This window comes from Nuphar pumila, chromosome 4 (assembly GCF_984573655.1).
Source record: "Nuphar pumila chromosome 4, dmNupPumi1.hap1.1, whole genome shotgun sequence".
NCBI lineage: Eukaryota > Viridiplantae > Streptophyta > Magnoliopsida > Nymphaeales > Nymphaeaceae > Nuphar > Nuphar pumila.
The window spans coordinates 140,274,984-140,297,503 of record NC_143252.1 but is presented as its reverse complement, the minus strand read 5'-3'; the positions used below and the strand labels follow the sequence as shown (position 1 = coordinate 140,297,503).

General features: G+C 38.3%; 1 protein-coding gene across 2 annotated transcripts in view; it reads left to right on the top strand.

Annotated features, from left to right (window-relative positions):
• Nucleotides 1-22,520, top strand: part of LOC149841327 (nicastrin-like) — a 41,718-nt gene that overhangs the window by 2,792 nt on the left and 16,406 nt on the right. Inside the window, exons 5-14 of one of the 2 annotated variants that reach the window (XM_090003765.1) lie at nucleotides 7,977-8,059; nucleotides 8,737-8,813; nucleotides 8,943-9,020; nucleotides 9,171-9,242; nucleotides 9,366-9,439; nucleotides 12,727-12,856; nucleotides 12,985-13,056; nucleotides 13,636-13,755; nucleotides 20,549-20,620; nucleotides 21,067-21,207. In XM_090003765.1, the coding sequence (XP_089859891.1) occupies nucleotides 7,977-8,059; nucleotides 8,737-8,813; nucleotides 8,943-9,020; nucleotides 9,171-9,242; nucleotides 9,366-9,439; nucleotides 12,727-12,856; nucleotides 12,985-13,056; nucleotides 13,636-13,755; nucleotides 20,549-20,620; nucleotides 21,067-21,207 (919 nt within the window). The remainder of the gene's footprint in view (nucleotides 1-7,976; nucleotides 8,060-8,736; nucleotides 8,814-8,942; nucleotides 9,021-9,170; nucleotides 9,243-9,365; nucleotides 9,440-12,726; nucleotides 12,857-12,984; nucleotides 13,057-13,635; nucleotides 13,756-20,548; nucleotides 20,621-21,066; nucleotides 21,208-22,520) is intronic. The other variant, XM_090003766.1, reaches the window with a different exon arrangement.

Sequence of the window (22,520 nt, the reverse complement as noted above, 5' to 3'; positions counted from 1 at the left end):
TCGCCTTGAGGCTTAAACCTCTTTGCTGGGTGGTGAGGCTTATGCCTCCCCAGAACGGTGGCTTAGCATTATGCAAGTGGGCCTCTATGTGAGGCACACACCTCTTTTGGTTTTTCACTGTGTTAAGCACAAAAGGAGGTGCCTACAGCCTACGTAAGGCAAGGCCTTTTCTTTTTTTTACTGCGGTAGGCACAAAAAGGGTGCCTACTCTTTTGATGTTGCCTATATAAGGTAAAGCCTCTTTTGTTTTTTACTTATTTTTTTAATGGAAATTAAGCTTATTCTTTTTGTTTTTTTACTGTGATAGGCACAAAAAATTGCCTACATATGGCAAGTTACCCCTTTCTTTTAATATTTGCCTATTTTGTCTTTTAGAATAAATCTATTTGCACCCTTTTTGCTATTTTTTTTATATAATCACCATATTTGTTATTTTAGATAAGTAACTTTGCAACTTTTTTGTTATTTTGTATATGCAATTTACCTAACTAGCTATTAGTTTGTTTCTTTGAAAAAAGGAAAGCCATTAGAAGCCTCTAAGTCTCTATGTTTCTAATAGCATTCTTTGCCTACTACTGGAGGAGGAGCAGAAAACCAAAAAAAGAAAAAAGTGGAATAGCTAAATGGGTGCCAACTTATGTTCTTTTATTTAGTCATGTCTTGCAATAAATATTTTTTTTTTGCATTTACATTAATTGTTATTTGTTTATACTTTATGATTAATGAATAAGTACTCTATTTTATTAGGTGTAGATTTTTTTAGGTTAAACCTTGAGAAACATAGAGGCTTACACCTCACTATATGTCGAGGCTTACGCCTCTTTCATGTTTTTGAAAAACACCTCAATGCGCCTCTCGCGTTTAAAAACCTTGGTGCTCACAATTATTGTTAGTTAATGTGAAAACACGAGAGAGAGAGAGAGAGAGAGAGAGAGAGAGAGAGAGAGAGAGAGAGAGAGAGAGAGAGAGAGAGAAAAGAACCTTTTGAGAAGTCGGCAGCCTGTTGAATATCTGTTGCTGCGCCAATACCTTTATTGCTATAGGGTTACAAATTACCTTTTACAGGGACAAAACTGCCCCTTATAAGTAACACATGTTACATAATAATACAACTAAAGCAAAACTCGTGGATGGATATGGATCCGATATCGGATCCATATCCAATTCATATTCCACATTCTAATACCCTCCCTCAAGTTGTGCATGGGGTTGAACCATGTGCAACTTGTTCTTCAGATACCAGAAGCGATGACTTGTAAGACCTTTTGTAAACATATCGGCAACTTGGTCTTCTGAAGGCACATAAACTGGTTCAATCTCTTTGTCGGCTATCTTTTGTCTGATGAAATGTTGATCGATTTCAATATGTTTAGTCTGACTGTGATGAACAGGATTGAATGCAATTTGTATAACACTTCTATTATCACACATAAGTGTCGAATTTGAGATATCCTCTCCCATCTCTGTAAGAAGATGCCTAATCCAGGTCACTTCTGCTGTGGTAGCTGCCATAGATCTATACTCTGCCTCTGTGCTAGATCTTGCCACAGCCTTCTGTTTTCTGCTACTCCATGAGATAAGATTTCTTCCAATGAAAACACAGTATCCTGAAACAGACCTCCTCTCATCTGGATCCCCTGCCCAGTCTGCATCTGTATAGGCCAGTATGTCATGCTTCGGTGATTTCCATGAAGATTGAGTATATGTGAGTCCATCACCCACCGTTCCTTTTAGGTAGCGAAGGATGCGTTTGACAACATCCATGTGACCAGTCTTTGGTTCATGCATGAATTGAGATACTTGATTGACAGAATACACAATGTCTGGTCTAGTGAAGGTAAGGTATTGTAACATACCTACTAAACTCCGATACTTGACTGCATCAGGATATAACTCACCATCACAAATACTGAGCCTTTGGTTAACAACACTGGGTGTGGGTAGAGGTTTACAATCTGTCATTCCTGCTTTAGCTAGAAGATCAAGAGTGTATTTATGTTGAGTTAATGACATGTTATCACCTTGTCTATCTACCTCTACTCCAAGAAAATATCTCAGCTCCCCAAGGTCTTTCATTTTGAACCGCATACTCAATAGAACTTTGATTCGCTGAATGTGGTCTTGAGCGTTACCAGTGATAACAATATCATCAACGTATATGAGTAAGAAAACCACAGTGGTATCGTTCCTATATATGAACAGAGAATGATCAAGTTGGGAACGAAAGAAACCATGTTTATGGATTTTTAAGGAAAAACTTTCAAACCATGACCTAGAAGCTTGCTTCAATCCATACAAAGCTCTGGTTAACTTGCATACATATTCTTTTGGGCTTCCCTCTGCATAACCTTGAGGCTGCTCCATATAGACTTCTTCCTTTAAGTCCCCATGAAGGAATGCATTCTTAACATCAAGCTGACTGAGGATCCACCCATGTTCAATTGCCAGGCCAAGTATAATGCGAATAGTTCCCATTCTCACCACTGGGCTGAATGTCTCATCATAATCCTGACCATATTCTTGAGTGAAACCCTTGGCCACAAGACGCGCCTTGTACCGTTCAATGCTACCATCCGGTTTATATTTAATTTTATAAACCCATTTGGAACCAACAACATTTTTGTCTGGAGGACGGCCAACTATCTCCCATGTTCGACATTCATGTAGTGCCTCGATCTCCTCATTCATCGCTTCAATCCATTTGTTGGATTGGATAGCTTGATGAAAACCAAGTGGTTCATCATGTTTTTCAATCTGGGATAGAAAGATCTGAAAGTCCATAGAAAAGTTGTCATAGCTAACCCACTTTTCAATAGGGTGCCTTATCCTGCCTGATCTTCTTGGTGCTTCTCTGTCATTAGACGATGCAATGTGTTCTTCAGTAGGTACATTCGTTTGCTCTCTAGATCTCCTGGTATACACATTTCCTTTGTATCTTAGACACTCTGCTTGTGATGCATCATCTGAAACTGTCTCACCATGTATGCTTTCAGGAGACAGAATAGTATGCTCGTCAACATGTGAAATAAGTTCAGCACTAAGCCATGGATCATACCAATTAACAACTGAATCAGTAGGTTCACGATTGACATCTGTTTCTTTTCCCAGAAAATTACTCTCATCAAAAACAACATTTCTGGAAATTCTAATCTTCTTATTGGCAGGATCATAGCATCTGTAACCCTTGTGTTCATCTGCATAACCTACAAATTGGCATATAGAGGCTTTGTCTTGGAATTTAGTTCTCATGGATTTGTCAATATGAACATAACATGTGCATCCAAAAACTCGTAACTCATTATAATCGGGATGTGCACCAAAGAGAACATAATAGGGAGATTGATTTTCAAGGATAGGCATGGGAAGGCGGTTTATCACATGAGTGGCAGTGTGAAAGGCTTCTGACCAAAGACTAATGGGTAAGTTACTCCCATGCATCATACTCATTGCACTTTCCACAATATGTCTGTGTTTACGTTTAGCAATTCCATTTTGTTGTGGAGTGTACGGGCAAGAAGCTCTACGATGCATCCCATTATCTTGGAGAAAATCTAAAAATTCTTTAGAGGAATACTCACCACCTCCATCACATTGGAGAATTTGGATATTTTGGGAGAATTGATTTTTAACATAGGCATGAAAGTGACAGAAAATGGAAAAAACCTCTGATTTGTGTTTCATAAAGAATATCCAGGTAAAACGAGAGAAACTGTCAATAAAGGATACATAGTATTTACTTCCAGAAGAGGAAGTATTAGGAGCTGGGCCCCAAACATCTGAACATATTATCTCAAAAGGCATAGAAGCTCTTTTATTTATTTGATGAAAGGGAAGTACATGACTTTTGCAGACCTGACAACTGGGACATATTTTATTCCTCAATAAAGGTGAAACAGACTCCGAAAGAAGACCATTGGACGCTAACTTTTCAATAAAGACTTGACTACAATGACCAAGACGAGAATGCCAGAGATCTGACTTATTACATTTGGATGTACTTAGGACACTTTTGAAGACGAGATCAGACTGGGGCTTCAGGACACTGGGGGCTGGATCTTCATTAAAGACATACATGTCTCCACGTCGCTCTCCTTTAGCGAACATCTCCTTCGTTTGAAGATCCTTGACAAAGACAGAAGTAGGAGTAAATTCCACAGAAGAATTGGTAGAATCAACAAGCTTGGAAACAGATACAATATTTTTCTTTATATTTGGTGCATGAACAACATCAGATAAAGGAATGAATGACTTAGACAAAGGAATGACGACATTGCCTATGTTCGAAATAGGGTGGTGAGTCCCATCTCCGGTTACAATATTAGATTTTCCAAAATAGGGAGTCATAGTAGAGAACTTACCTGCATTATGAGTGACATGGGTTGCTGCCCCAGAGTCAACATACCATATTCCATCATCATTTTGCTTCAGATTCAAGTTGGCCATAGCGGATAGAAGGAGATCCTTAGCATCTTCACTGACTCGGAACGTACCTGCAGTTCCTGATGTACCAACATTTCTGGTATTTTGCATTCTATTTCGATTTTGTGGGTTGAACCAGCAGTTAGCCTTGATATGACCTCGCTTGTTGCACTGATAGCATGTGGGAACATTCTTTGAAAAGCTGGCATTAGAATTTGGTGTAGGTAGTATCCCACGTCCACCCTGAATTGGATTTCCCTTGCCTCTGCCATGCCCTCCCCGTGTACGATCAGCAAACATCCCTGTGACAAGAATCTCATGCGTAGATCATTGCCCTGCTGAAGCATCAGATATGCTTTTCAAAGACATCTCGTATTGGAAGAGTTTAGCACGTAATTCCTCAAAACTGGGCAACGAAGGCAAGCATAATAAAGAAGTGACAAGTACATACTCTGATCCCAGGGCATTCAGTGTTTGTTGCACCTTTTCTTTATCGGACACTGGATATCCAACAAGGGCTAATTGATCTGTGATGCTTTTGACTTGATTTAAAAATTCAATAATGGTCATTGCTCCCTTCTTTAAAAGCTGAAATTCACGCTTGAGAAATAGCACCTTAGCCTCTGATATCTGAGAGTAGGTTTGAGCTAAAGTTTCCCACAATACTTTAGATGTGCAATCATCAGGGATAGAAATCAAAACTTCTTGCGACAGTGTAGAAGTGATATATGCGATGAGGGCCTGATCACGTTTCATCCAAGCAGTAAATACAGGATTGCGAATGGTGCTTGTCATTGCTCCATCCCCTTTTTCTTCGGTCGTGACAAATTGCGGAGGTATTTGAGTAGAACCATCCAAGTGACCTAAAAGATCTTGACTGCGAATAAAAGGGGTAATCTGCCTTTTCCAAGTCAAATAGTTATTTGTATTCAGTTTTTCCGAAACCAGTTGCCCCAGGAAGTTGGAGGAAAGACTAGAATTGCCTGAAGAATCCATTTGTGGACTTATGACAGAAATGTGGCAGAAAACAAAGAATAGATTGACGCAGCTTATGACAAAAATCGGTACCAGAAGAAATGAAAACAGTGAATGAATAAAAAAAAAGAAAGAAGTGACCAACTGTAAATGAATGAAGTAGAAGAAGGGACCTGCAGTATGTGAATTAAGAGGACAAATTCAGCCTCTTTGTGTAAGCTGTGAATGAATGAAGAAGAAGAAATGACCAACTGTGAATGAATGAAGTAAAAGGAGAGACCTGCAGTTGCTGTGTGAATTAAGAAAAAGAAGCGCAGTTGCTGTGTGTGAATTAGGAGGAATAAACAAGAAAGGCTACAGTAGTTGCTGTGTGTGGATTAAAAACAAACAACCACAGCAGTTGTTGTGTATGAATTAAGAGGAATAGAAGAGAGAAGCAACCACAGCAGTTGCTGTGTATGAATTAAGAGGAATAAGAAAAGGAGACAAACAAATCAAGTAGCAGACGCTGACAAAAATGAATAGGGGAAGAATAGAACCTGATTCACGTGAAATAATTCACGTTGAACTGATTCACGTTGACCTGATTCACGTGAACTGATTCACGTTGCTGAGGAAGACAGACGTGAGGAAGACAGATCCACGAGTTCTGGAAGAAACGAGGAGAACTCGACCTTTGCTGCAGCAGATCTTGGCGTGTGCACGTGAACTGATGTCGAGGGATAGGATTTGGCTGTTCACGTTGCTGAGGAAGACCCTTTTTCACCAAGGAATACAGCGTGCTCTGATACCATGTGAAAACACGTGAGAGAGAGAGAGAGAAAAGAACCTTTTGAGAAGTCGGCAGCCTGTTGAATATCTGTTGCTGCGCCAGTACCTTTATTGCTATAGGGTTACAAATTACCTTTTACAGGGACAAAACTGCCCCTTATAAGTAACACATGTTACATAATAATACAACTAAAGCAAAACTCGTGGATGGATATGGATCCGATATCGGATCCATATCCAATTCATATTCCACATTCTAATAGTTAATCCATGTTTTTGTATGCTGCTTGTTATTTTTCAACTGGTGGTTTGATGAGTTCATTAACTTCCTTCATCAGGTGGGATTCCTGTGTTGTCTGCCAATTCTTCTATTTTTGTGTTAATCTATCAATTAATCTTCCTAGCAATCAAGGATATTATCCCGATGCCAGTTAGCAACTTGTATGATTGCACAATGCTAAAATATAGCTAGATTCTCTTTTGCTAAAGGATCTTCATTCTGATATTTCTTCTCTCTCTCTCTATATATATATATATCATGGCTGTAAATCATCACTCTCCCTTCAAAGACTTATCTGCTTCTTAGTCTTAAAAAGGAAAAGGACAACTTTGCGAGACTATACTACTTGTCTAGAGTTCTAGATTTGGATGTTTAACCTGTTAGTATGTTGCGCCTCTTATGAAATTTGAAATCATTTGCTACTCTACTGTCTCATCCATTTTAAATCTTGATTTAGAGTATATGAATAATCATCAAAATCTTCAAGTGTTAACCCATGCACCTGCCCTTTCTCATTGTACTGATGAGCACCTAAAATTGCTGAAAGATGGATTGTCATTCAAGATGATAAGAGATCACTTGGAACCTTTCGGATTTGTTACTGACGTTTGAAACATCACGAATACAAGAGAATATTTAAAGCACATGAATAAAGTGGATGCACACCAAGCTTTCTACAATGCATTTCTATGGTATGGAAATGACATAGACAGGATGCTACTAGTTAATGAGATGAAAATTTCAGGAGTTCTTTTGACTATTTTGGGAACATTGGGACCTAGTTTTAGAATATGGAACCATGCTGGTAGGATGTCAGTGAGTGCTTGCAGAAGAACGAAAAATAAAATATATAAATTCTGGACCCAAGGTGCTGTCCCAATCTTTTGCTTGCCAAAACAACTTATCCACAGCATATTTCCCCTCTTTTCCATCTTGATGCAAGTGAAAAAGACAGGCAGGTGGAGATTGAAAATTCAGAGGTGGAGATTGAAAATTCAGAGTTTACCCTGAAGACTTTGATTGAGTGATGTATTCACACAGAGGTGCAAGCACTCATGTATATTCTGTCTTCTGTAAATTAGGATTTGTTTAGATTACTCAAATAAAAAAATGAAGTTAACAGGTAGAGATGTAGTTTGAAGATTTGTGGTATCTTTCACTGGCATGTCAGCCAAGACAAGTACTTGTTTGTTTTGGCAGGCAAAGGTCTTGAGTATCAGATTTTGAGTGGTCAAGGCCTTTTACACACCATATTTACGTCACTAATGCTCACATGCATGATATTGTATTGATGAAAAATGTTGGATTCTATGATTTCTGGTTGTTTTGCTTAGGGGGGCATGTGTAAATCAGTAAGACTCTTCTCACCTTTCATTTTTTGTGTTGTTGGTTACTTTTTTCTCTAATTATTTTTCTCAGATTCTTCTTCCATTTTCTGTTCCGTTCATTTTATCATTGTTATTTTCATGGATTATTCTTTTCGAGGAAGAAGAAATATTAGTGACAGATCCTTTGTATTTTTGTGGTTTAGGTTAGATTCTGATGTGGACTTGGCACGAAACATAGCTGGTCTTATGATTGAATCTGATGTTGGATTTTCAAATAAAACATCTGGTTAGTTGTTTACCTTTTATTTTCATATTGGTTTGCTTTCCCATTTGGTAGCAATATCTGAATACCATGGTCTCCGATATTGGTATTGTGATAATGTCACATATATCTTGGCAAATTTCAATAGAAGAAAAAAGAAATAAATCACCAATTTACAAAAAAATGCCTAATGTTAAAGATATATATTTGATGTATCATGATATTATCATAGGAATATTATGATAATTTGAAAGATGCATATAGAGTTCATCAGGCATCCAATTTTCCTAATCAACTGACTTCATTGAGAAAGATTCAATTTTTTAGGCCTAGGGCCCAAGGCAATTTTATGATAACTTCAAGTAGGTGAAGATTTTTTTTTTGATATTTACACCGAGAAACCGCACCCAGGAACAGAGACCTAGCCGCGCTGGCTCTGCCTGCCTTACTTACAGTCACTGTCCTGGCAGCATAAAACTGTGGGCTTGCCCCTTGCCCCCAGCTTCAAGTAGGTGAAGAATTGCATCTTCATAATCTTTAAACCCTAATTTTTTTATTATTGAAAATAATAATGTGAAAACTCAATTTTTGCATGTATTGCTGACTATGGTTCATAATTTTGTTTTAGAATTTTTTTCGTCCATGTATTTGTGCTTGAAATTAAGTGTATGAACTCTGTAATATCTTTTCTTTTGTGGCAGGATTCTCACCAGTAGGAAAATTTCCACAAGCTGAATTTGCTCCATACAGAAATGCCACATACAGTTGGAACCCTGTTGTAGGTGTCAGATGATTTGTGGTGGTCTTTTGAATTAATGACGTGCTTTCTCTGGCTTCGTAGTTCATCCTATCTTTTACTTGTTAGGTGAAGCAGAATTTGCATTATGCTTGTGTATATTGATTTCAGGGGTCTGGTGTAATGTGGAACCGCTATGACTTTCCTGTGTTTTTGCTCTCCCAAAATAGCACCTTAAAACTGGAAGAGGTACTTTTTGAATTAAGATGATATGCCTAGAGTTAAGCCCCTATGCCTGTATTAATAGAGAAGATCTCAAAAACTAACCTCATGTTATATTCAATTTATCTTTCATGACCTACCTATACTGGCTGTGGGTTGAGCCTCTTATTCGTGCAGATCTCAAGAAGCGCTGAAAGGAATAATAAGAAATTCCATGTAGATGTTGCAGAATTTGATGTTGTAATGCAGGTATTCTTCCTTTGTTGCTATTTACTAATATATATAGGCCATCATAGTTGCTTCATATGCAGCTTTTCATATTTACTGTTATGTAGCTTTGTTCTGATTTCTAATTTACTGACCTTGATTTAGACAACTAAAAGTGGGAGTCATAATTCGGAAACTTGTCTCAAAGATCAGTCCTGTCTACCATTAGGGGGATACAGGTACAATTTTCGTGGTAGTTAGCTCTTGTTCTATTATATTCTCTATTTTGCATTCATATTCATCTTTATTTTTATTCTTTCCTGATAAAATAAATAAATCTTGCACATAAATTGGAATTGTGGCCATTATTTGTGAAAATATTAGAGTTTCCAGTCGAGGAAGCTGGAAGCGAGGCACTTTCAAAATTCTAGGAAGCAGGAAGCATGGGACAACTTAGAAGCGAACCAAGAATTGTCTCAGAACTGACCTAGGAAGAGAACCAGAAGTGACCAAGCGAAAAAAGAGAAAAATAAAAATAAAAATAAATGAAAATAAAAAAATGAAGAAAAGGGGGAAGCGCGCTTCCCAGCACGTTTCGGAAGCGCGACGTTTCACGCTTTCGAAATGCTCTTTGGGGAAGCGCACTTCCCCATTACCAAGGGCGCTTCAGGTAACTCTGGAAAATATCATAACATGTACTTGAAGAAGTTTCTCTTTTTGTTGCCTGGCTGTGGCTTCCTTAGTAAACCCTATTCCATTTCCTAGCACGAGTAACTGAGGGCTAGTTTCTGAGTGTTGAAGTTCATTGCTTGTGTGAATATTATCTCATTGTGTCACTTGGGTGATGTCAGATATTTGTTTTCATTTTTGTTTAGATCTTTTCTCAGAAATCTCTTAGGATAACGATACATCTTTTTCCTTTTTTCAAGGGGGAGAAGTTTCGTAGGTTTAAACTTTAAACTAATAGATAGTCTAACAACCCCATTTAATGTTCCTTTTGTTGTAACTGTGCTTTAAAAGTTGCTGTAAATTGATTGCTTGGAAGCTCACTCATTTGCTAATGTATTGTAATGAAACAATAAGAAGGTGCACAATACAAAGGGCCACAAAGGGAAATACAATAATGAAGATGTGCACACTCACAAACTATGTCACATGGGTGCGGCACTTTCAAAAAACTTGGGTGCGGCAAAAATATAAAAAAATTATATATATATATATATATATATATATATATATATATATAAAGTCCAAAAGTTGAACATAAATGACCCTGGGTGCATTGACTGCACGCAGGGTCAGGTTGACCGCACCAGGTGCCGCACGCGCACCCGTGTCGCGTCGTGTCGTGTCGACGCGGGTGTGACACCTAGTTGGCCGAGTCCCTGTGACATAGCTCACAAAGCCACTAAAGGCATCACACATAAGCCACTATGGGAAAATACAAGAGCTCAAGAGCAGAGCACACAAGCCACAAAGGGGCAACACACAATATAAAAATATTAATTTATTAAATATAAAAATGCTCAAGAGAAGCAAAGAAAATAAAGGGGTTTAAACCCGTATATATACAGCCAAAGATAGGAGAGACTAGCCATTGGGCTAGTCCCAACGGCTGGCTAGTTAGCACTTAGCTGTTAGGCTATCCCATTGGCTAGCCAAAAATGACAAAAATGCCCTTACAAGGGCATACAAAAAAAATAAAAAAGAAAGAAAAGAGAAAAATATTACAATAAAACATAAAATACATTCTAAATTTAATATATATATATATATATATATATGAGAAGGGGGGGATGATCCTACCTTTTTTTTAGGTCCCATTAGGACCCTTTAAATATTGTACTTTCAAGCATTTTTTGCTTGATCTGAACCATCAGATGTGTTTATCATTGCTTATTTACTAAGAAAAATGCTTTCTTTCAAATTGATTTGATGTAAAAATGTAAATATTATATCATCAAATTTCAGTATAATATTAATCACTGATTTTTTTACCTCTTTAAAATATACATCTAAGCATAAAAAATCTTAAGCAAATATATGCTTCTTATTGAGTAAACAATGATCAACACATCTTACTGTACAAATTGAGCAAAAAATACTTGAAAGTATGATTTTCGGAAGGTCCTAACGAGACCTAACAAAAAAAGGGGTAGGATCATCCCCCTTCTCTCTCTCTCTCTCTATATATATATATATATAACACCCCTCTCAAACTAATGGTGTGATCACAAAAAGTTTTTTGAGGAAAGAAAAACAAGACGATAGAAACACTTTGTTGAAATCGGCGATTTGTTATTCAGATGTCACATAAGGTAACTCAATAGTTCCTTTGGGAAATTCTTCACGAACATAGTGTCAATCCATCTCTATGTGCTTATTACGCTCGTGGAAGGTGTGATTGCTTGCAATGTAGATGATGCTTTTGTCATCGCAATACATCTTCAATGGTGTAGAGATGTCGACACCTATATCCTTTAAAAGGCTTCTCAATTGTATGATCTCCATGGTTATGGTTGCCATTGCCCGGTACTCAGCTTCGGTGGAAAAAAGCGACATCTTTTGTTGCTTCTTATACTTTCAAGAAATGAGAGAATCGCTTTAGAGCATACAATAACTTGCAGTTGAAATCTGTTCATTAGGATTGCCTCCCCCATCAAAATCATTGTAAGCAAATAGATTTAAGGATGAGGAAGAGGATAGAAAAAGCCCTTTGGTTATGGTGCCCTTAAAATACATGATGATTCACACACACACACACACATGTGATCTTCCAGGATAGCAGTTGGGTGTTGTTTGTCTTTTACTATAATAAATATGCAATTTATTTAGCAACAATATAGTATGCTATCTTTGGGATGGCCAAGTTACAAGTACACATCTGCAATTGTTGAAAATGAAGTCATCATTTACCAAGACTGGAGTTTGTACATTGCACGCATTCACTTCTATCCATTTCCCACCATGTCTCTAATAACACTAGGAAATAACTGAAGTGCTAGATCAGCATGACAATTAGCTGCTGGTGTGAACCAATTTTGCAGTCCTGCTTAAATCTGTATTCTTTAAAAATTACTTTAACTCCATTAAGCATGCTGGCATGCTAATGGTAGTATCGTGTTAAAATATGTATCTTAGCTTGGAGATCGGGCTGGTTGGATTTTAAAGTGGGTGTTCGATGGAGAGAGGGGAAAAGAGAATTTGAAAGACTGGTAGTCAAATTCTCATTCAGTCAATTTGAAGACAACTTCCCCCCTCCAAGTCATGTTTGGTCAAATATATTACTTGCAGGGACAAATATGGATCTATGTATTGCTTTAGTTATTAATCTTGCATTCTTGCTTCCTGGAGGTGAATGAACTGGCCAACTATATGACAATACTTATGGTCCAACATCATTAGGGAATCCTTGAAGCAATAAAGCATGTTTGGTTCCTGCTATGTTTTGTGCAAGATTATTTCCTTGGTGGCATGCTTCATGTTTGTAAAATTGAGTTACATTATACTTTCATCTGAAGGACAGTGTTTGGTCCTCACTGCCGTCTATCAATGCTTCATCCCAAAAGGCAAAGCCTATTGTACTTGCAATGGCATCCCAGGATTCTGCATCATTCTTCCGCGACAAAAGTCTTGGAGCTGATTCCCACTTGTCTGTAAGTACTGTTGGCTAATAGTAACAATCATGTTGTTGATGCAAATTTATCTTTTCTGATTGCTCATTTGAAATTTTAGATCAATCTGGCAATGTGTTACTGACTTGACTTTGGTCGATAATATTCAGGGAATGATTGCTCTTTTGGCAGCAATTGATGCTCTTTCTCATGTTGATGATGCAAATGAGTTTGGAAAGCAGGTAGCTCATATATAAATTGTTGCAGGAACCTGTTAATTTTTTTCATTTTCAAGATGTTCATTATTCATGAAATAATGTTCAGCTTGAACCTGCTACTTGCACAAGATGTTTGCAGCTTGCTAGGAATTTTGACATAATTACAAGCATACCAAAATTACGTTGATCATGTGTGGTTTTGTCTATCCATGCAACAAAGAGATGCTTACATGTGGTCATGGTTTCTTTCAGTTTCATGGACTCCTACACTATATGAGCCTGTCCATTTTTAGTTGGAAACCATTTACTGAAAAACAATTTCAAGGCAGTGTTATGAAATCGAAGGGGCACTTATTTCTGAGGGGGATGGGGTGGAGGGGATGGCAGAATGTGAAACAGTTCACTAGCTTGGGCTGGTGAATTCTGTAAATGGAAATGTGTAGCCATTTATAGAACCTTAAATGCCTTGCATCTTTAATAGGCTAACATATATATATATATATATATATATATATATATATATATATATATATATATATATAGTTTCTTCATGGAAGACTTTTTGCTTCTGATATTCTACTAATGCATCTTTATTTTATGCAGCTTGTTTTTATATTTTTTACAGGTGAAGCCTGGGGATACCTTGGTAGTAGGAGGTTTCTACGTGAACTAGATGTAGGTTCTCATAGCATTAATGGCTTGAACAGCACTCTGATTGAGAAGGTATGGTTTTTTATACCAACATGTCCTGCAAGTTATTTGCTGTGTTGAATCTGTCAGCCCTAGATTCTATTTTAGAGAGAAGAGAGAGAGAGAGAGAGAGAGAGAGAGAGAGAGAGAGAGAGAGAGTTCAATGTATTTTCATTAACCCTAATCACCTATTTAAATAGGTGATTAGGTGAAACGTGATTACAAGTAGGCATACGTAATTATGCTAAATTACGTATGACCACCCCCAGATTTATGAATATTACTTTTAACACTCCCCCTCAGCTAGATCATATATATCTATCATGCTCAGCTTGCTGCAACATCTTGAGAAACTTGCACTTGCGAGTGGCTTGGTAAAGACGTCTGCAACTTGGTTTTCAGAAGTCACATGACTAGTAGAAATATGCCCCGCCTGCACTAAGTCATGTATATAGTGACGATCAACTTCAATGTGTTTCGTTCTCTCATGAAAAACTGGATTGTTAGCTATATAGGTGGCTACTTGATTATCACACATCATCAACATTAGGGATGAAATCATCACTTGTAGATCTTTGAGAATGGACCTAACCCACATCATTTCAGTAGCTGTTTGAGCCATAGCTCTATATTCTGATTTAGCACTAGAACGAGCTACCACCGTTTGTTTTTTACTTTTCCAATTAATCAAGTTTCCTCCGACAAACACGCAGAACCCTGTGGTGGACTTTCTATCATCGATGGCCCCTGCATAGTCTGCATCTGAGTACACAATTATATCAAGGTTGGGGCTTTGTTTATATAGCAATCCCTTTCCAGGAGAGGATTTCAAATACCTGAGAATCATCATAGCTGCCTGCCAATGCACTCAAGTAGGTTTGTCCATGAATTGACTTATCTTGCTCACGGCTAAGGAGATATCTGGCCTTGTTACAGTGACAAATAAAAGTTTACCAACCAAGGATCTAAAACTTCTCCTGTCAATAGGTTCTACTTTTTCATCATACATATGCAGTTTAGGATCCATTGGTATATTGGCTGGTTTGGCACCTAACATCCCTGTTTCCTGCAGTAGGTCAAGTACATACTTTCTCTGTGATAGAACTAACCCCTCACTGATTCTGGCCACCTCTATGCCCAAGAAATATCTAAGAGAACCGAGATCTTTTGTGACAAAGTGCTTGCGCTTCTGAAGATGAATCTTTGTGTCTGAGATGTCCTTTGCACTATTCCTTGTAAGAATAATATCATCTACATATACAACCATAACCACAATACCAACAGAGGTTTTCTTGATAAACAAAGAGTGATCTGAAGATGACCTGTTGAAGCCAAATGCAGACATAATTTCAAATAACTTCTGAAACCATGCACTGGGACTTTGTTTAAGACCATATATAGCCTTCTTTAGTTTCCACACCTTGCTACACTCTCCCTGAACCTCAAACCCGGGAGGTTGCTGCATGTTTTTCACATCTAACTGACATAAACTCCATCCATAATGAACATCTATAGATATGACCAACCAAATAGTCCCAAGACGGGCTACTAGAGAAAAAGTCTAAAAGAAGTCAATTCCATATGTTTGAGTATACCCTTTAGCGACCAACCAGGCCTTGTACCTTTCGATTGAGCCATCCGAGTTATACTTAATGGTGTAGACCCACTTACATCCAACGATATCTTCATCAGTGGGAGGAACAACCAAATCCCATGTGTCGCATGAGAGCAAGGCATCCATCTCAACCTGCATCGCTTGCTTCCACTTAGGATCTAATAACGCTTGATAATGATTAAGTGGGACAGAAGTGGCAGATAAAGCAAAGATAAAATTCTTCATGTGAACCCCAAGCCGTGCCTCAGTAACAAACTTGGAAATAGGATGTACTGTGCATTGTCTTTTACCTTTTCTGAAAGCGATAGGTCTATCATCATCAACATTAGACATCTCAATATTTTCAGGAGAACTTACTTCTGAAGAAGGCGGTGATGATACCGAGCAGTTGGGGAAGACTGAGAATGAGAGATAGTCTGAGAAAACGACTCTAAGGGAAAAGGAGGAATGGGAAGAGGCAGGGCCTCACCATGTTCAACATGTAGTCTGGATGCAGTGGTAAAAAAATAAGGAACAAATTCAAAGAAAGATACATCCGCACTAACATACTCTCGACAGGAGATGTGATCATAACACCGATACCCTTTTTGATTTTTTGGATATCCAAGGAAGACACACTTGATGGCTTGGGCATATAATTTATCACGGTTAGGTCCAAGTTTATGAACAAAGGAAACACATCCAAATACTTTGGGAGAAATCGGGAACAATGGAGCATTAGGGTAGAGAATTTGAAAAGGGATTTGTTCTTCCAAGGATGAAGATGACATACGATTAATGAGATAACAAGTAGTGAGAATAGCATCTTCCCAGTATGAGGGTGGCATATTTGATTGCAACATAAAAGTGCGAGCTACATCTAGAAGATGCCTATATTTTCTCTTAGCAACACCATTTTGCTGAGATGTATGGGCATAAGTAGTTTGAGGACGGATTCCAAGATTTCGATAAAATTGTAACAATTCATTGGACTTCAACTCGAGAGCATTATCAGTGCGGATAATCTTGACAAGAGAATGAAACTGAGTCTTTATTTTAATAACAAAAGACATAAGAATGGAGGCAACCTCCGACCTTTCTTTTATTAAGAAAACCTATGACAATTTGCAAAAATCATCAACAATAACTAAGTAATAACGACATTGAGATCGACTAGGTACTCTACTAGGTCCCCATACATCAATATGCAAAATATCAAACATTGCTTGACTCGATGGACTCTGACGAGAAGGAAAGGAGCTTCTGTGATGTTTGCCCAATTGCCAGGCATCACACTGAAATGAATCAGACGGAGAAATATGAGGAATAAGTCTACAAAGCTTTGGCAAAGTAACATAACCAAGACGGAGATGACACTGATAGGTACTGGAAGATGGCTCAGACACATAATTCATGGATCCAATCGGCTGATGTAGATAATAGACACCACCCTCCTCATGGCCTCCACCAATCCTCTTCCCCGTCAACAAGTCCTGAAAAATACAACACATTGGATCAAATATTACCCTACAATTATTTTCCTTAGCAATACGACTAACAGATAGTAAGTTCTGAGAAAATGAAGGAGCATGAAGGACATTAGTCAATTGAAGTGTGGGGGATATAGGAATGTTTCTCTGGCCTATAACAGGAGAAGATCTCCCATCAGCAAGTATAGCATTGCGAGGTTGAACAATAGGATGTAGCTTAGAAAAATTATGAGAAGTCCCACACAAGTGTCTAGAGGCACCCGAATCAATAATCCATCTACTACCTTGATAACTCAAACTATCACCTGTAGAGTATGCCACATCAGCAACAAGCATAGGAGCACTCGAACTAGGAAGCCAGTGAGACACCAATTCATCATACTCTGCACGACTTAGAATAACCGAATCGCTAGAGGAGGCAGTGGGGTTCTCTGCCTCGAGTTTAGCAACTTGAGCCTTGGACACATTCGGTTTAGGTGATGGGATAGGAGGTCGACCAGTCTTATCCCAGCACCTATCTTCAAGATGTCCAAGTTTACCACAATATGTATTTTGAAGCCTTCCTCTTCCTCCAGTACTGCAACCGCTAGCTCTTCTTCGAAAATTCAAGAAAGTACCTCTTCCACGACTTGAGGTGATTGCTAGTGCTGATGGTTGTGATTCAGATTGAGTTTGAGGAAGAGTGATGGCAAGCCTACTCAGACGATTATAGGCTTCTGCAAGAGTAGGAATATCAGAACTAGTTAGCATTTGAACTTTGGCAACTGAAAAATTAGATGATAATCCTGTAAGGAGCCGGGTAACCATAGTCTGGTCCTGACGGGTCTTCTGTTTGGTGCAGTATAAGGGTCTATGCGCATTTAGCCTCTCAAAAGCAGATTTAACAGATGCATAGTATTGGGCCAAAGTCTGATCTCCTTGCTGCAACTGATAAATCTCCTGCTCAACTTGTAGAATACGACTCACATTGGTTTCATGAGAATATGTATCACGGAGATTGTCCCACATTTGTTTAGCTGAGGTGTAATAAATCAGTCCATCAACTATATGAGGTTGTACATTGTTCATTATCCATGACATCACAATGTCATTGTCTTTGTCCTAGGAGACATATTTTTCTGTTCTTTCAGTGGGCTCCAATTTCAACAATATGTGCTTTTTCCGATGACCAGAAACATACATCATGAAGGTGCGAGACCACCTTGCATAATTAGTATCATCTAGCTTAACTGAGGATCCATATGAAAAAGGGTTCACAAAGGCCTTATATTCACCAATGGCCTCTGTTTTTTGGTCGTTATTTAGAGCACGTGAATCAGCCATAAATAAAAAAATATTTACTCACCAAGGACAACAACAAGACATTACCAAAAATATTTTTTTCTCCACTATTTCTGCGCAACAAGAGTCTCCTCTGTAATCTACTTCCAGATCTGAATAACGATCAGATCATCACCCCAACCACAAACTGAAAATTTTCTTTAGCAATGACTATCGACTTCAAGACTGATTTTTTTTTCCAGCAAAGACGACCAACTTCAAGACTAGAACACTTACCAGTTAATCTTCACGATAATGATCTGATCGCCGACGTTCGATAACAATCTAATAATATTTTTTTTTTGTCAAATCACTGACTGCAACATAGTCTAACAGCCTCCACCTAGGACGACACCAATCTGATCCAAGCCGTGACTTCAGATCAACATACTTTTCTTATGCGACACGATGATCAGACACAGATCCACAAGCAGATCACGATCCATAGCATCTAAACCTTCTTCACACTTCCTCATCAGCAGCAGCCTCATCACCACGATCAACAGCTTCAGGTCCAATTGCTGTTTTCAGATCAACGTCTTTTGTTTATACGTCACTATGACCGAACACGATCAGATTTTTTTTCACGGCAAATGATACCACAGGGAGAAACATGATCACGGTCGCAACACACAAACAACACTGGTCACGGCAGCACAGTTTTTTTTTAATATGCAGCAGCAGTGTCATCCGATTCACGACATCCAGTCCTTCACGATCAGTGGCAGCAGCGTCATCCCAGAAGGGAGACCTGCTCTGATACCATGTTGAATCTGTCAGCCCTAGATTCTATTTTAGAGAGAGAGAGAGAGAGAGAGAGTTCGATGTATTTTCATTAACCCTAATCACCTATTTAAATAAGTGATTTGGTGGAATGTGATTACAAGTAGGCATACGTAATTATGCTAAATTATGTATGACCACCCCCAGATTTTTGAATATTACTTTTAACATGCTGTATTAGTAATATGTTGATCTTGGTATCTGCCTATGTTTTGAATTGATTGAAACAATGAGCATGCTAACTTGTCAAAAAAAGAAAGATCTAAGATATGTCCAGGGTGGGTTTGTTCATCCATCCTATGGTGGAGCTGAGCACATATTTTGCATCTTTAGCATCGCCATTTTCAGGTAAATGGAATCATCATGTATTAGTGGTATGTCTCGACACTAGTTAGGGTCGAGACTTGCACGATTTAGATAAGATCCCTTGGGCCTGCTCAGGACTTGGGAAAGGTCAAAACCTAACACAAACCGGGCAATTCTTATCACTTTCTCGGGGCTTAATTCTAAGTTCATTCTCAAAAGTCAAAGTGTGGGATAGGTCTGGCTGAAATGGGCTCTTGCCTATGCCGGTTTCCATGTCAGATGGGGTTTGGGCACACGCTGCCCAACCCATTCCAGGCTGGGTGCCAAAATACCCATTTGAGGCCTGATGTCCATCCCTATATATTGGCAACTATTGCCAGCGGTAGGACCTTTCACAATATTCCATTTTGGAGTCTGCTATGGTATCTTAAGTCTTAACTCAAATATGGTTATTATTTTTCCTTTCAAATCTATGCAAGTATAGGGATTTGTGAAAACTAATCATATCTGTATATCAGCTCATAGTCCTGTTTCAAAACTATGCTGGTCTAAATCTTTCTAAAGATTAACCACATATATTATCAGTGCATAGTCCTATTTCTGTAGGCTTTTGTGCTTCAAATGGTTTTAGATTGTTGGAACTCGACGCCAAACCTTATATGCACACCACGTGAACACACATATAATGCTTCATATAATTTTAGTTGGTTCTTCAAACCTTGTGTATTGACTGCTGAGTTGCATACACGTGCACTTATCAAGCACACACTTAATTTGATGATGGTATTGTTTGGCCATTGATTAAATCATATATGCATTTGTTACTTATGAGCTCTTAAATAATATAAAATTATAAATCATGGTTTCATTGTGGAATCCATGAGGCTTAAGAGTGAATGATGTGTTTTAGATGGACTAAAATTGTGGATCCAGTGGTTGCTCAGATGTGCCTTGGTTGATTAATGTGTTTAAACTGCCATTGAGAAGTTCATTTGAACTGCTGTTATGATGTAATAATGAGACACCATCATCTTTTAAATTTATTATGCTGCACCTTTTGTTTTATGCCTTTGTCCTATTTCGTCTTTTTGAGAAATACAAAATGAAACATAGTGAAGAGGGGTTTTGATATGGAGATGCTCTACAGTTCTGTTGAAAGGGTTGAGCTTTGCTATTTTTTGTTTCTGTATCTACATGCCAAATCTTTATTGTCCTTGCATGCCTGTTTTTTAGATGCACGGAGAATGCTGGTGTTGTAACTTTTGGATGATCTATTTTGTAAATCTTAAATAATTCCGAAGTTACTAATGTTCTATCCATTTCTCTTGATTAGGTCCTGGAAATCGGATCTGTTGGGAAAGGCTTCAGTGGAGGGAGTACAACTTTCTTTTCTCATGTCGAGGAGGTAAAAGGCTGTTTCTTTCAGCTACCCATCAGAATCCCCTCTTTTTCTTTTGTTTCACAGCTTAAATACAATTCAGGACGAGGATGGTGTACATTTGATGTTAATAATACCCAGCTCTACAAAATTTACTCTTTATTTTGCCTGTGTGAAGATTGTTATCCTACTGGATAGTGTTATTCTCCACATGCATCTCTTTTTCAACATTTTTTACTTTTTGTTTTTTTGTACTAAAGTATTTTGCTACAATCTATCTAGTACAGGTGAGATTTATCACGGAAGATCAAATATAATCTACTTTTAGGAATTTCAAATAGGAAATTTACGCTGCAATTCTGAAAATTTTAGCCATCTTTTACGCTAGAACAAAAATGATCATTTTCTGCTCTTGCATGCTTTTGATGTCATAAGATGTGATCTCTGGTTTCTATGCCATCATCCTACTGCAGGAATCATCTGCAGCAAAGGAGATTTTGAGTGCGTTGAAGAAAGCTGCTGCTTCGCTCGAACAAGAAGATATTGTGGTTGAAAGAGCAAGCTCTTCAAATCCTGGCATACCACCGTCATCTTTGATGTCTTTCCTTATAAAGGTACGTAAAGCAATCTTCAATTCTACCCAGTGTGAGTCTGGATGACATTTCAGATGAGTGTAGGGGCACGTGTAGTTTGTGTACATTTATTTGAGAAACAACAAAAGAACTTTTCATTTAAATAAGATCCGTGCGGCTAGTTTTCTGATCCTGGGGGTGGTTTCTCCGTGTAAATATAAAAAAAAAGAGCATCAAAAGTTGCTAAGGCAAAATGGTGATGAGGAGTTACCATAAACAATATGCTTGTGAGCAAGATCAAAGACCAATCCTATCCAAGCTTAACCACCTGCCACCTGTTATATACATATATAGAGGAATGAAAACCTACCCACTAAAAAACATGCCAAACCAACCCACCACACATTTGATTGGATTTTTGTTATTTTTTTCAAAATTCCGACCATACAGATGTGATCTATATGCTTGTTTTTATAGGAATCAGTTCTTGGAGCATTTGATTCCGATGCATGGATAGGTTTTTATAAGTTTCAAAAATCAACGCATACAATTTTTATAAATTTTCGAAGCTCCAAATACCATTTTTTCTATCCAAAATTCATGATCCAAGTGTTGATTTCTAGTAAAACAATCATGCTGAACACCTGTGTACAGTCAGAAATTTGAAAATAAACACAATTTTTTTTATTGGGTAGGTTTGGCATGTTTTTTAGTTGGTATGTTTTCATTCCTCTCTCTCTCTCTCTCTCTCTCTCTCTCTCTCTATATATATATATATATATATATATATATATATATATATATATATAAGAAAAGGGACCGTCAGTAGGTGGACAGTCTAAAATCTTCAGAAAATTTTGGACCGTCCATTTGGACGACCCCCTTTTTCATCTCTCTCTCCATCCCGACACCCCTTCCCTGCCCTCTCGAATCCAGCTGCTCCCACCCACTCCGTACGAAGTAGTGGGTAGCTGTTGGTGGTTGGCCGCCTGGTGACTGCCCGCTGGTGGTTCTTTCCCCCACTTTCTGTTTTTTTTTTTTTCTTTTTTTTTTTGTTTGATGGCACCGCCGACTACTTGGCAGCAGACATCGATATCTGGAGAGAGAGAGTGGTTAACCGGCAATTATTTTTCCAGTGGCTGTTGGCGGTGGATGGGTGGGGACTAGTGAAGCAAAGGTCACTAGGGGGTGGGTGTCGTGTGGCTGGGTGGAGCAGCATTGAGAGAGAGAGAGAGAGGACCACATCGGACCATGTCGAGAGAGATTTATAGGGAAAAATAAGGGGTCATCCATCTGTTGTAGGATGAACGGTCAAAAAATCTGTCCACCCGCTGGACGGTCCCCTCCTCTCTTTC